This window comes from Hydra vulgaris, chromosome 10 (genome assembly GCF_038396675.1).
Source record: "Hydra vulgaris chromosome 10, alternate assembly HydraT2T_AEP".
NCBI lineage: Eukaryota > Metazoa > Cnidaria > Hydrozoa > Anthoathecata > Hydridae > Hydra > Hydra vulgaris.
In genome coordinates this window covers 32,420,001-32,435,561 of record NC_088929.1, presented here as the reverse complement: position 1 = coordinate 32,435,561, position 15,561 = coordinate 32,420,001, and the positions used below count along the sequence as shown (strand labels likewise).

The following is a 15,561-nucleotide window of genomic DNA, read 5'->3' as shown; positions in this document are numbered from 1 at the left end:
AAGTAGCCTATTTAAGCATTGTTATCTATATGTGTTCAAGTTAGCCTTCTATATTTCTATATGATTGTTGTTTAGATATCTAAATTACTAATGAATTAATAAACAATTCAATTAATAAACAATTAAAAAGAAAATGGTTCTAAGATAAGCAGTTTACTTAAACTGCTTATCTTAGAACCATTTTCTTTTTAAAATTGAAATAAAAAGCGTTCCTCTTAAATTGTATTATTTTTTGAAAGTTTTTTTTTCATAGTTCACACAAGTTAAAGTTCTATGGCTTTATATTTTTAAAATTTTAAAAAATAGTTAATTCATTGGTATAGGCCTTTTCCCATTCATCGGCATCGGCCACAAATGTGCTATCAGTACATGACTAATAAATATATATATAAATAAAATAAATATAAGTTATAATTAAAGCTTTAATTTCTTTACAGGTATGCAATGAAATCTCTAGACAAGAAACGAATAAAGTTGAAGCAAGGAGAAACACTTGCACTAAATGAAAGAGCTATGCTTTCATTTGTAATTTTTTTTAGTTTATAAGATAATTTTTACTTATTTTAAATTTATTTTACTTATTATTTTTTTACTAAAACAAAATTGTTATTATTAAACAAATCTATTATGTTAGGTGAATAATCCATTTATTGTTTGCATGACATATGCCTTCCACACTCCAGACAAGCTGTGCTTTGTTCTAGATTTAATGAATGGTCAGTTAATACAAGTAACTTAGCTTTGTGAAATTTTATGTTGTATAGAAAAGTTGTTGTATCATACCATGACTGGATTTATATGACCTATATTTTTTTATTTAAAAGAAATTTAATGTTTTCATTTTTGTCTATTGCAGGTGGAGATTTGCATTATCATCTTACTCAACATGGTGTTTTTGACGAACAAAGTGTAAGCTCTTTTCTATTCTTTATTTGTTATTTACTTTGTACATCTTTTCACAGCATTACTTAAAGTGTGTTTGTGTGGATTGTTTTTTTAATTTTACATTCATGTTTTCATATTTGTGTGATTTGTGAGATTTTTCCATAATGCCATTTTCTTATTTATATATGATATTATGGAAAAGACAAATCAATTATTTACAACCAGGTGCCTTTCTTAGTGTTTATTCAGATCAAAACGTAGTAATTTTATTGTGATGCCACCACTAGTAAGACTGCTATCCAAGATTTACTAACTGTTGTCAACCTTATTCATAATTGAATTTGCAATTATACATCAGAGGGGGGAGGGTTAAAGTTCACAAGTTACCGCAAGACCCAAGCTGTCACCGAGGTGTAATCAAATTTAAGGTTGGCTGCTTTTTCTTAAAGATTGGTTCTCACTGATAAGTATTTGGTTCTCATTTTAAAATTAAAAAAAGTTAATCCTTAACATAAAATGAGTTTATAGTAGCTTATAAATAAATATAAAGAAAAAGAATTATAACTCTTTTTTTCCAGTTTCTTTTTGAAAATACATTTTTACATATTTTTTTTACTAATCCAATGATATGTGCAACCAAATATAAAATACTTCACAAATTCGGCTGCACCGATGGTCATTTGTAAAAGATTTTCTGCAAGTAAATTTTTTGAGGATTGTCATAAATCTGGAGCAACTGTGTTTAATTATATTGGAGAGAGATATTATTAGTAAAATTTAGTGTATTATTAGCATTTTTTTTTTCTCATTTCTTTTTTGTTTTAGGTTAGATTTTATGCTGCTGAAATAATTTTGGGTTTGGAACACATGCATACACGATTTATTTGCTATAGAGATTTAAAGGTATTTAAGAATTGATTTTTTTTTTCAAATAGTTATGAATCTTATTTTTTTAACTGTAGATTAGTATTGGAACTAGTTTGCTGTAACAGTGTGTATAACAGCTTTTACACTTTATCAGGTGATCTTACATGATTACCTTATTTGCATTGTTGTTGTTTTTGTTTGTTCTTTTGAGTTGATGGGTAATTTTTGAAATTCCATCTTCTTTTTGTGATTTGTAGATACTGTTATTCAATCATTCTATTCTTTTTTTAAAGACCTGACTGCTTTTTTTTGAAAATTTTGTTGTTGTTTTGCCTGCATTTGAGGCTATTTTTATACTAAAGATTTGCTGGCTCTCTATGTAATTTAAAAGTCACATCTAAAGGGAGTGCGACTAATTGGGACTTACATAGAGGTAAATACACCTAGATACCTGTGTTATGACTGATAGATACACCTAAATATGGGTATTATGTTTATTTAAGTTTTAGTTAAAACCTTGATAATTAAAGCATATGTTTGTTTTTTTCTTTATTGTATATAATAATTTTGTAAAAAAATTTCTGTTTGGTTTATTATGAGAGGTTTTCGCTAAAAATTAAAGTTTTAAGAAAAGGTGACCAGGTAAATGCATTAAAAGGTGACATTTTAGCAAATTCATCAGAGCTTATGATTGGGTTTGCAAAACCAGATATTGTATCAAAATATATGCACCCTTAATAACACCCTTATAACACCCTGATATATCAGTAGGTTACAAATGTATTATTGTATCTAGCATATACAGTATATATACTGTTAATATATTGCTTATACCTCAAAAAAATAATAATTTAAAAAGGTTTGCCTATTTTACCATTAATGACATTTTTTTATTTTTTATAAAGTATGCTTACTTGAACAGTTATTGAGTTACTTGGCTTTTGTTTTTGAAACTGTTTTTAATTTCATGTTAGAATTTAATAAGTCCATGTAAATTAGTGTTTTTTTTTAAAATATACATTTTAGTTATAAATTACAAACACATAATTTGAACCTTTCTTTGTCCTTGTCATTTGTTTCAAATGTATGATCAATCATTATGTTTGTATATCAGTTCATACTGTTAGTTGAAATATTTATTCATAAATAAACTTGAAATTTCAAAGTCATATTCATAAGTTTAAAGGGCATATTTAAATGTTTAAATGTCCAGAAAATATATGTAATCTGTCCTCAAAAAGTTTATAGCTTTGCTTTTTTATCATTGGCTTGTTTTTATTTATCTTAGTATTTTATAATAAAAAAATGTTTAGTGCTAACATAAAGAGAATGAAACAATTAAGTCCCAGTCTCTTTTATTCTGCCTTTTTTTTTTTTTTTTTAATTTTTTTTTTAATTTTTTATAGAATCTATACATTTGTTTTATATCTTATATCACTTTTTAGCCAGCTAACATTCTGTTAGATGAAAATGGACATGTTCGTATATCTGACTTGGGTTTAGCATGTGATTTTTCAAAAAAAAAACCACATGCTTGTGTGTAAGTATAGATTTAATAATAACTTTTGCTTTTTTGGTTATTTTTTTAATTTTTTGCTTTTTTTTTTTTATTTGGTCATAGTTTTCAGTTTTTCTATTATATTTAATGTTACATAGTGGAACACATGGCTACATGGCGCCTGAGGTCCTTCAAAAATCTGTTGCATATGATTCATGTGCTGATTGGTTCTCTTTTGGTTGTATGCTTTTTAAGCTTTTGCGCGGGTAAAACCTCTTTAACTGTTTTGCTGTTGTTGTTTTTTTTGTTAAATATTAACGAGATAATAAAAAGAGTTGTGCTATAATTTAAAAGAAGTTTTTAATTTTTTGATAATAATTTATCATTTATATAATGGAATTTTTTTAGGCACAGTCCTTTTAGACAACAAAAAACTAAAGACAAGTATGAAATTGATAAAATGACACTGACGATGGTAATCTTTTTGGATTTTCATCAATTATTTACATTATTTTGTTAATACTGATATCAGAATTTCTCAAATTTTGTGAATTTTTAGAAAACTTGTTTTTGATTAAACTACTTTTTATTAATTTTATATACCAAGATATTATATACTACAGAGGCTATTCTAGAACAAAAATAGTGATTACACTTTTGACCTCTTACCATATAAATATTTATAAGTGGCAAGGAGGGATTTTTCAAGTATTATAAAATATATATAAATTACAAGGGGAGGATTTTTTAATATTAAAATGCCAAAATTAACAGAATTAATATATGCTGAAAAAATAAAAAAAAATTTGTTCCTTTTGATAGATTTCTTTTTACCTTAAGATCTATATTTTTCTGGCATGCTCTAAATCAAATTTTACATCCGGTTTGTGTAAATATAATACTTTGCAGTATTGCTTTATTGTTATTTTATACTATTTTTTTATAGTTTTTTTTAATATAAAATAACATGTTATATCCAATATAAATAAAATAAGCAATGTTAAAGTAATAATAATCTATCCATTAGATGTAAAAAATTGATTATTCTTAATTCATAAGCAAAAAGTTTTTTTTTATTGATTACAATTATTATTATTTATAAAATTTTATGTAAGATACGATTAATAAATATATACAACATAAATTATGCATTAAAATCTATTATCTAGAATAATGAAGAGATAATTGAGAATTTGAGTCTAAAATGAGGTTTTAACTAGTGTTTAAAAAGACAAATGTCTCAATTTGAGACATTTTTCTTTTTAAAACCTGTTAAATAAAAAATATTTAGTAAATTTAGACATGAGTAGTTGTTATTTGGTCATGAGTTTTGCGATACTTAGTTTGGCAATGTCACTGTCATGTCATACAAAACAATTAAAAACCCTAGATTTGTTAATTTGTTTGCGAAAAGTCAATTTTATTTTCAGTTAAACAAGCAATGCCTTATTATTATTATTATGATGATTATATATTAAATATTTGTTATATATCCAATACTGAAATATTAGTATTTTGGCACCAAAATAATGGTATTGAGTTTGCTCAATACCGGTATATATACCTATATACTGTTAAAACAATGGTATTGGTTTGGTTTAATACCAGTATAGAGTACCAGTAATACCATTACTCTAGTATTGGTAATATTGATATAACATGCATTACTAAAAAATTTAACAACTGCCTTATTAAATTTTATTTTTCTGCCTATTGGAAAATGACATCTGTTGTTCCTACCTTTGATATTGCTTTAGATGTTGCTTTGTTCAACTGTTTTTCCATCAGCCTTCTTACAACTAGTCAAAAAGTCTTCTTGTCCAATCAGTCTTCTTTGTATTATTATCAAGGCTTTAGACAATTTAATTTTTGAGTTCTTATTTTCTATCAATTTGGATTTTGGTCCTCTTGTTCAACTGCTCATATGCTATAATAACAGAAAGGTTTTATCATGTGTTGTATGGGTACAGTGAGGCAAGAATCATTGCTTGTGACATATAAAAGGCTCTTGATAAAGTTTGGCATGCTTGTTTTTTGGATAAGCTCTTTTTGTGTAGTGTTTTTGGATGGATTTGGATGTAGTTATTGAATCTTTTCTTTTTTAAATTGGTATTAAAGTTGCAGAAAAATTGTTGTCCTTGATTGAGAACACTCTTATACATTTTTAGTTATATCCAGGGTATCACAATGCTCCATTCTTCCTCTATGTTGTTTTTATAAACGTTAATGATCTTTTTGACAATCTTACCTTTAAAGTGGTTTCATTTGCTGATGATATATGTTTTATATGATATCATATGATGATATATGTTTTATATGATATATATGATGATCATATGTTTTATATGATGTCATATATGATCATATATGTTTTATATGATGTCGCATGATGATCTTTGATGTTTCAGTCTTGATAAAAAAAGTCAATTCTTGCTGTTAGTAGATATATAATAACTGTTAGTAGATATATAATCATTAATCATTGTTTATCCATATATTAATTATATAATGTTAACTGTGTTAGCTCTGAAGAAATTTAGTTTGCAACTGTTTTAATTTTTTTGTTTTTCAGGAGGTCAAGTTTCCATCTGACTTATCGCCTAATATGACATCACTTTTATCTGGTTTGTTACAGAAAAGTGTTCCAAAAAGATTGGGTTGCCAGGGCATGGGGTAAAGACAATTTTATTACTCCTATATTATAAATAATGTTGCTAAATTCAATTTATAAACAATACATTGACCATACATCGATTTTAGAGCTACTGAACTTAAAGAGCATCCATTTTTTGAAAACATTGATTGGAAGGAAGTTGAACTGAGGAAGGTAATGTTTTGTAAAAACCATTTTTTTTTTTTTTTAAATGGTTAAAATTTAAAATTAATGTTTTAAATAACTGAAATAGACTTATAAGTTGCTACCAATTTGTTTGTTGCAAAGTATTTTTTCTGAAAATATTCACAGGTCATAACATATTCAGTTCTTTCATCTATGCCTCTCCTTGCTGTTCTCCTTGTATTCTTTCTTTTCATAACATAAGTAATATTTTTCTTACTGAATCCTAAATTTTCTTATGGTATAGTTGCTTAATCTTGAGTATTGCAACCATGAAACTATATATCATTTCACTATATACATTGATTGAGAGTTTAGGGTTTAGCAGGTAATAATCTAGAAAGAAAAAACTTTTATTACATTAAAAAAAAGTTGTTTTTCATTATTCTTTGTTTTTCCTTCCTTTTCTGAAAAATAAATGCACTCAAAAAACATCAGTAAACTGCATCCTTATATAGCACCCTTTTCTGGCAAAACAAGTTAATGCCAGGATGTGAATGTAGGCTACATTTTAAAAACAGGTTAATGCCAGGATTTAACTCTTCCATAATGTCATATTTGAATAAGAAAATGACATTGTATTAACCTCCCCAAACCATACTAGTGTTTAACCTCTGGCGTTAAACCTAAAAAAAATAATTAAGATAGGCATCAAATGTCACTAATGATGTCATACTGTAATAGCCATCTTTGTATGATATATACATATATGAGGGGTTTATGTTACCCAGGTAGTATCTAAGTATGAAAGACATTGTTGTGGAAAAGGTTTTTTTTTCCATTTCATTATTATTGCCTGAAAAAGTGTCTGGGTTATAGTTGGTATTTTGAAAATTAAAGTGAGTAAAATACTTTTGCAGTTTTTTTTCAATTCAAATTTACAACAATCTACATGATTCTATTTCAACAATCTACATGATTTCTATTCAAATTTGCAACAATCTACTATTCACACTCAAGGTAGAAGTGTAAGATGTTTTTTTATTAAGAGTATTTAAACACATGACTAAAAATATGGGTAAACAAATCTTTATTAACCAATCATTTTTTAGAACTGCCATTTTAAAGTAACTATTATTATACTGCATTTAAATACTAATGGCTGCATCATGAAGACTATTATTTTTAAAAGTACATGTGCACTAGTTTTAATTATATTTAGCTACAACCTCCACTAATTCCGCCGCGTGGTGAAGTTAATGCAGCAGATGCTTTTGATATCGGTTCCTTTGATGAAGAAGATGTCAAGGGTGTCAAGGTATTTTATGGTGTTTTTTTTTAATTTCTAAAATACTAGTGAAAAACTGGTCATAAAATTTGTATTGTCATCTAATGTCTTCTTTGCATATGGTATCCTTGGTTTATCATTTTTTTCATATAAATTCTTTTTTTTATTACAATTTTTTAGTATATGTGCAAAAGTGTTCACATAGAAATAAAATATACTTTTTTTGTTTTTGTTTTTGCAGCTTACAGATACTGATCAAGCTCTATATAAAGATTTCAACTATGTTAATTCAGAGAGGTGGCAACAAGAAATTGCTGGTAAATAATTCACTTGTTTTTTTGTTAATAAAGTAACAAAAATAACCATCTTAATTATTAATACAAATTCAGAAAGTTATATTTTGATTTTTCAAAGTACTAAAAAGCCTTTTCTTTTTTTTTTCTTATTTAACCATTTTTAAATTTAGAATCTCACCTCATGACTTTACCTTCATTCTTACCTCAATCCACCTTTAATCTCACCTCATGCCTCAGGACCTTTACCTACATGCCTCACCTCATGCCTCACCACCTTTACTTACCTCTGGCATGAGGTAAGATTGCTGCAGGATTAGATTATTGTTATATAAATTGTATTTTTAACATGATTGTGTAATATAAAAGAAATTATGTCTATTTTAATGACAAAATAATCTCTTTCGATGCAATTTATTCATATATCTAATATATTTTATTTATGATATTAATATATGTAAGATTTTTTACAATATATCAACAAATGTATGTAATCTTTAAAAATAATATATAGTTTTACATTTCGATGAGCCGACAAAATTTAAATCATTTTAATTTATGTTTTACAAAAAAATTAATTAAAAAATTAATTTTTTTTTCAGATATAAATCAAAATGTATTAAATTTATATTACATATCTACAATTTTAAATAAAAATTTTTAATTCATTATTTCGAATTATAAATAATCTTTTAGACAAAGAAAATGATGAGGTGTCTTGTCTGTGATCGGCCTTGTCTATGATTGGCCTTGTCTGTGATTGGCTCTCAAGTTCAATGGAGATTGAATTTTCATTCAGCAGTTTAATTTTCTTTAAAGGATCTTAAAGGGGATAAATAAATACATTAAATGCTTTGATAAAATCACACAGATATTTTGATTGATAAATGAGGTGAAAGTAAATATCCTACAGCACTACTTGCTATCAATGGTGATATAGAACATTTATTATTAACATAATATGTTCTTGATTTCTCTTTTTGTTATATTTTTTTAATGTTTCTGTTTGTATTCATCTAAGTGTTACAATTCATCATAATTTATCAAAACTGACACCTCACATTTCCATGAAAAACTACAGTAATTAATGATGTAACTAATGAGGATTAATTCATGGATGATTAAAAATGATTTAAATGACCTTATTTTTGTTATTCCTTAAAACTGCTGCTTATTTTCATCCTTCTTTACGATAATTGAAATAGTATATATTATTTTAATAAATCTTTCATAATTTTTTCATCCTTCTTTACGATAATTGAAATAGTATATATTATTTTAATAATTCTTTTCTTTTTGTATAACAAATTATATAGATATCAATATAAGAGTAAACATTTATATATATATTATCACTGTCATAGTTTGCTCATTTTTATTTATGGTAATTAAATTTTATTTTACTTTTTGTAGAAACTGTTTTTGACGTGGTTAATCAAGAAGCCAAAAGAGTTGAAGCTAAAAACAAGTCTAAAAACATGGAATTAAGTAAGTATTTGACTTTTTCCTTTATTTGATTTGTTTGATGTTTTTTTTTATGTTAGGCCTTGATTAATCAGTTTTTAATTAGTTTCAAACATAACAAAAATTGTTTGTTATTTTTGTAATAGGTGTTCAAAATGGGGACTGTCTTCTTCATGGATATTTGTATAAACTTGGTGGTCCTTTTCTTTCAGTTTGGACAAAGAAATATTTTTTTCTTTATCCTAATCGACTTGAATACAGAGGAGAACAATGGGTAAAAGTTTGACAAGCTCTTTAAAACAAAAATAGACTAATTAATTATTGACAAATGGTTGATTAATTTTTACAAATATTTGTATGTTTAGCATTCACAAAAGCTTTTATTACCACTTGAAGATATTCAGTTTGTCGATGAAATTGTGTATAAGACTTTTAAATGTATAAAGATCCACTTAAAGGACAATAGAGAACAACTTGTTCTTCGTGCTGATGTAAGATTTTTATTTTTGGTTGCAAAAATTGTATAGTTATATTGTATAGATTAATTTAGTCCAATCAAATCAATAATGATTAAGACATATTTAAGACACTTTTGGCTTAACCAAAAAATCTAACAATATAATTAGCATGTTTATTACCCTAGTAAGGTTACAGAGATATTATGCAATGTCAAAAGAAACAATTTTTTAGGATTTTTTAAAACGTCTAATTCAGTGATACAGTCAAGTTGATTTTGAGCGGGCTTTACTTCTTGTATAAATTATACTTTGTATTTCCAATTAGGCAGAAGAAAAGGTTGTTTTTTAATTAAAGTTTCAGATTAAGTAAAACAATTGATTATTACAGAAGAAAAACCTTTAATAATTTAGTGATTAACTTTAAAAAGGGTAAATATATTATTTTTTACTGGCAATGTTGACTTTTAAAAAGGCTATTGATAAATAAGCTAAGAAAATATATAAATATAATCTCGAAAGTGATGTACATTTTTTAAGAGTATATATATCTAAGGGGTATGTATGTAATATCTTAGGGGTATGTATGTAATATCTTAGGGGTATGTATGTAATATCTTAGGGGTGTATGTAATATCTTAGGGGTATGTATGTAATATCTTAGGGGTGTGTCTATATTGAGAACATATATATAGGGATTATTTAACAGATTATGAGTAACTGGTTCAAAATTTAAATTAACAAGTATTTTTTATATAGTTTTTTTGATACGTTCACAAGACAAAGTTTCTATGATGCGTGTTATACATAGCATAAACATCAGAGATGGTAGAAGGGCCATTTGAAGAGAAAGTGTATTGAACATAACATATTATGTAAAAGATATCAGAAACATAAGGGGTATTAAACATAAGAGATTGTAAAAGGGGTATCAATTTAGATTTTTTTAAACATTAAAAATTAACAATCGTTTTAAAAAAATTTCAAAAAAATTTCAAACTGCAATTATTTTGCTAAGAATTGTTTATTTACTGTATATAATAGCATATAAATAGTTGGGTATTAATAAAAAATTAAAGCTACCATATTATGTTTTGCACACGCGTTTTATATTTTTTAAACGAAATTGATCATCTTTTAGAGTGATACAGAATATAACGAATGGTTTAAAGAAATTTGTAAGTCATACGAAGAGGCGCAAGTGCAGATTAGAACTGGAGCAAAAATTTTAACATCTTCATGTGGAAGAAGTAACCAATTATGTAAAGACGATGAGAACTCTGTAAGCTCCACTGGTTAATAAAGCTTGCCGTTTAAATTTTGGCTCGTTAGTCGGCCCATCCCTCCAGCTGCTCTTTTTGATGTATTAAGTCAGATCATGATTGATCACACCGTGTGGCTAAATGATATATTGCATATAGGGAAATCAATATTCATTTTTTAAAATTAACGCTAAAGAATAATTTAGATATTTCCTCCGTCTAAAACTTGCTGAAATGAAGAAAAAAAGAATTGAATTTTTTTCTATTGAAAAAAGTTCAACCGGAAAAAAAAAATCTGATTTACCGCAAAAAAAATACTCAAATAAGACACAGATGATCATAAAATTGTACATATGGTAAATAATTACGTGTTCTTTTTATATTATTTAATTATTGGTACCTTAGTTTTTTATGTTTTTTTTTTAATGTATGATCACGCATTTGAGAATTTCAACGGGTTTTCCGATTGTTTAACAACTATTTTTGTAAAGCTCGCATACTTCGGTTTTAATCGGGTTTTTGTTTTTGCTTTATGCGCTTAATTTAAAGTTATAGCAATTTAGTTTTTATAATTTAAAATTGTAGAAATTTAGTTTTTAAAAAAAAATTAATTAGTTTGTTGAGTTTTAAAAAAAAAATTTTCCCTTTTTTTTATTTTTGTCCAAAAAAAAGACTTAATAATAAGAATCAGATATTGCAAAAAATTTTTTCCTTTTCTATTTTCATTTTATATTATTTACGATTATAGTGCGTGTTTTTTATTATTTTTACTATGTAAGTACATTTTTATCTTAAATGGTTTGCATTTATTGCAATTGCGATATATCAAGAAAATTCATTTAGAGGATAGTAAGCTCGGTGTAACGTTTTTGATTTGTTCTCATTCAAGTTTTACAGGCTAGTGAGAAGTTCAACGTTAATATATTTTCCAGCTTAGGCAAAATTTTTACAATGAGTATTATTGCCGCCGTTATTTATTCTTCATTAACCGTTAAGGTAATGAGTACCTATTCTATCCAAACTCATTTTTTTCATATTTTCTCTAATATTCTACTTCTCAGTAAAGCGTTAATGTTAGCCAGAATCGATTTCATAAAGTATACGAAGTATTGTAATATGTAATAATAATATTTTGTTTTATATAAATAGATAAGTTAAGCAAAAAGTCATACTAAAATTTAGAATACAGTCTGGTTTTTATTCTAAAAAGTTATTTTCTCAAAATAACTTTTCAGAGGCAAAATGTTCTTTCTTCCGCCTCCAGTGGCTTCCGCCTTTTTATTGGCGACCAAAGTCAGTTTTTTTTAGGAGACAAAATGTTTTAAGACCGACGCCCATAGGGAAATGGAAGCCATTGGTGGCCACCTCTGAATGAAATTTTGGAGGCAAAATGATTATTTAATGAGAATTTAGAGGCCACCTCCCGTTTTAGAGGACAAACATGCGAAAATGTTGCTGTGATTCTGGTCACCTACCTGGTGTTCAGATGCGCGTTAAAGAAATCAACGGTAATGCATAATTTGTTTCATGTATAAACCATTCACTAAATTTAGCAGGTGTGACTCATTGTCGAAATGTTTAAACTTTCGTCGCTGGTCAGTTTCAAGCGCATAATGGAAACACAATGGAGTGCAAATAAAAATGCAGTTTGTGTTATGAAAAAAAAATTATTCAAAAAATGAAAAATGCTGAAGGTTGCATTGTAATCATTTTCATTTTTGTACTTTCTCAGATTGTGGAGCTCAGTCCTTTAGGAAATAAATGATACACAGATCTACCTACAAACGAAAAAATTTAACATACAACAATCTAATATCAAATTAAAAAGCTTTAAAGCTTTAAATTTTTAACAAATAATAGAGATCATTTAGTTAGAAAAGCAAATGTTTATGAAAAGTAAAAAAACTTGTGATATCTGGGCATAATCATGAATCGTTGATGTAGAAAGGAAAAGCAGTTCCAATGGAAGAATCACATAATGCTGTATTTTCATATTTAAATGAGCTAAAAAAGGAAATTTTTTTTCCATGACAGAGTGATACAAGAAATCGTTACATGATTTGAACAACCTCATGTTCTTGCTGAAAAATAATATGCCATTCTTACTCCATCAAATCTTTTAAATGATAAATACGAATTTCAATTTCTGAGTCATGACCATGGTGACATTAATAAAGAAGAGTTCCTCGTTGAAAGGAAAAGTTTCAAAATTTCTGTTGCCGCAAAGACAAAGCAAAAACATGGATGGATGGTGACTTTTTAATGAACTTTTTCAGTTCATTAAAAAGTCTTGAAAATTCGAACTGAATTTTCATGACTTTTTAATATCGTTATACTTCTACGAGTTTTTCTAACAATTGCTGTAAATGTGGCTATTTGTAAGAGAAGTTTTCCAAAACTAAAATTAAAAAAAAAAATTATCTTAAATCTACAATGAGTTTCCCTAAAAATCTTGCGATACTATCCATTGAACAGAAACTAAGTGATGAAATTGACTTTGAAAACCTCATTCATGACTTAGCTAATAGAAAAGCGAGAAAAAAACCTTTGTAATGTTGTAACAAAGTTAACATTTTGCCATTAAAATTTTGTTATAAATAATCCTGTATCTGGACAAGCTTTTTGATAAATGCAGTTGCTGTTCTTTTTATGAGGTGCGGTGCAAATCAGATTCCGCCCCGGACGGCATAAACTATTGCTACGCGACTGATTTATCATAAACCTAAAATACAAATATTTGTATTTGGAAAATGCTAATTACATATAGTTGTATCTATTTTTGTATGTGGAAATCTAAAATTAACGTATTTATATTTAAATATGTTAACCTTAACTATGGCTTTTTTATTTCCGCGACTATAATTTTTAAAAAGTTTGAAGCAGCCATAGAACTTTTATAGTGTCAAGTTTGATGATGACACTAATTTTTGCAATAATGATAGTTATATGGTTGCTTCGAACTTTTATAAAAGTTCGAAGTAACCATAGAACTGTTATAAAGTTCGAAGCAACCATAGAGCTTTTATAAAGTTCGAAGCAACCATAGAACTTACCACTATCACAAAAGTTTTCTAATTTTATGACTATTGATCAATCTAGTTTTATTCAAATTTTATTAAAACTTCAGTCTTCAACCTTCGACTTCTGTCACTACTTGGTGTATCAAAAATAGTTAGAATTAATTAGAACAAACTACGTGTAAAATGGATGCAACAGAATTTTTTGGAAAAATAAGCCAGCTTTGAATCAATCACTAATAAACATTTTTTTAAAAACATTATTTAAAAACTAAAAAACACTTTAGGTTTATGAGTTGGGATTAAAACAAAGTATAAAAACTGGATCCAACGAGTACAATGAGTAGAATTCAAAAAACCGTTCAATTAATAATCTAATGACTGTACTCTCTGGGTTGACACAAACACAATATTTTTTTTCATAAGAAGGATAAGAATCTTTTACTTAAATACTAATTGAACTCTATAAAGATTTTATGAGGAAAAAGATCTTCAAATTGCGTGTCGTAAAAGTATGGAAAAAATGTTTTGTATTACTCTAACGAGGTTTTAAAATCTGAAAAATTATGGATTAACAATTTTTTTTTTTACATATGTTATTATTATGCATAACAAAATACCCGTGCTTCCAACAAACTTTTCAACAGCCTTTAATGTTATTCTGAATTAATTATTCAGTCTGGATACAAATTTTCATACTCCATTCGTTCATTCATACTATTTTAGTCGGTTTAATTGACGACGCAACAAGTTTAATTAAGGTTTAATAAATAAGCGGCTAAAATTTTGTATGAATTATTTAAAATTCGATTTTTTAGATTTTTGAAGTAAGGAAAAAACAAGTTATAATTAATATTTCGATAAATTACGTAAACGATTAAGATATCAAAAGTAAAATATTAAGGAGTTTTTAAAAAAATTAGCTTAAACAAAGATTTTTGAAAAAAGTAAGTGTTTTTCTGCGATAGAATAATATCGATGAGTCAGACCATAGAATTCTGCTGTAATTGTTTCAATCAAGTGAATAGTTTTTTTACATTAAAAATGAATGAATATTTCGTTTAACTTTTTTTTCTAAGGAAAAGTGGAGTGAGTGGGAGACTTTATCATAATATGAATTAGTTTTTTTTTATGTGATCCATGTTTACAGAGAAAAATGTAAGTTTGTTTATTTATATTTAATTCTGTAATATATATATATATATATATATATATATATATATATATATATATATATATATATATATATATATATATATATATATATATATATATATATATATATATACACTTTATATATATATATATATATATATATATATATATGTATATATATATATATATATATATATGTATATATATATATATATATATATATATATGTATATATATATATATATATATATATATATATATATATATATATATATATATATATATATATATATATATATATATATATATATATATATATATATATATATATATATATATATATATATATATATATATATATATATATATATATATATATATATATATATATATATATATATATATATATATATATATATATATATATATGTAAATTATGTTAGTGTATTTTACAAATAAAGTGCTCAATGTTCTTAAAGAACAGAGCAATAATAAATTAGTAAAAAACACTTATCTAACTTATATCTTCGACTTGAAGTTTCACCATTGCTGGATCATCAGGAAGAGTTCTCTTCCTGATGATCCAGCAAGAGTTCTATAT

The 15,561-nt window shown here is 26.0% G+C and overlaps 2 protein-coding genes across 2 annotated transcripts in view; both read left to right on the top strand.

Annotated features, from left to right (window-relative positions):
- Window positions 1–11,192, top strand: part of LOC100214170 (G protein-coupled receptor kinase 3) — a 39,777-nt gene extending 28,585 nt beyond the window's left edge. The window contains exons 9-23 of the mRNA XM_065807823.1: window positions 438–525; window positions 635–716; window positions 857–909; window positions 1,711–1,788; window positions 3,198–3,292; window positions 3,409–3,516; window positions 3,659–3,725; window positions 5,823–5,923; window positions 6,011–6,077; window positions 7,249–7,344; window positions 7,556–7,631; window positions 9,021–9,095; window positions 9,218–9,345; window positions 9,437–9,562; window positions 10,668–11,192. Coding sequence (XP_065663895.1) covers window positions 438–525; window positions 635–716; window positions 857–909; window positions 1,711–1,788; window positions 3,198–3,292; window positions 3,409–3,516; window positions 3,659–3,725; window positions 5,823–5,923; window positions 6,011–6,077; window positions 7,249–7,344; window positions 7,556–7,631; window positions 9,021–9,095; window positions 9,218–9,345; window positions 9,437–9,562; window positions 10,668–10,826 — 1,399 coding nt within the window. The 3' untranslated portion in view covers window positions 10,827–11,192. The remainder of the gene's footprint in view (window positions 1–437; window positions 526–634; window positions 717–856; window positions 910–1,710; window positions 1,789–3,197; window positions 3,293–3,408; window positions 3,517–3,658; window positions 3,726–5,822; window positions 5,924–6,010; window positions 6,078–7,248; window positions 7,345–7,555; window positions 7,632–9,020; window positions 9,096–9,217; window positions 9,346–9,436; window positions 9,563–10,667) is intronic.
- Window positions 11,193–14,602: 3,410 nt separating this feature from the next.
- Window positions 14,603–15,561, top strand: part of LOC100209402 (major vault protein) — a 60,369-nt gene continuing 59,410 nt past the window's right edge. The window contains exons 1-2 of the mRNA XM_065807822.1: window positions 14,603–14,752; window positions 14,885–14,963. The gene's annotated coding sequence lies outside the window, so the exon portion shown is untranslated. The remainder of the gene's footprint in view (window positions 14,753–14,884; window positions 14,964–15,561) is intronic.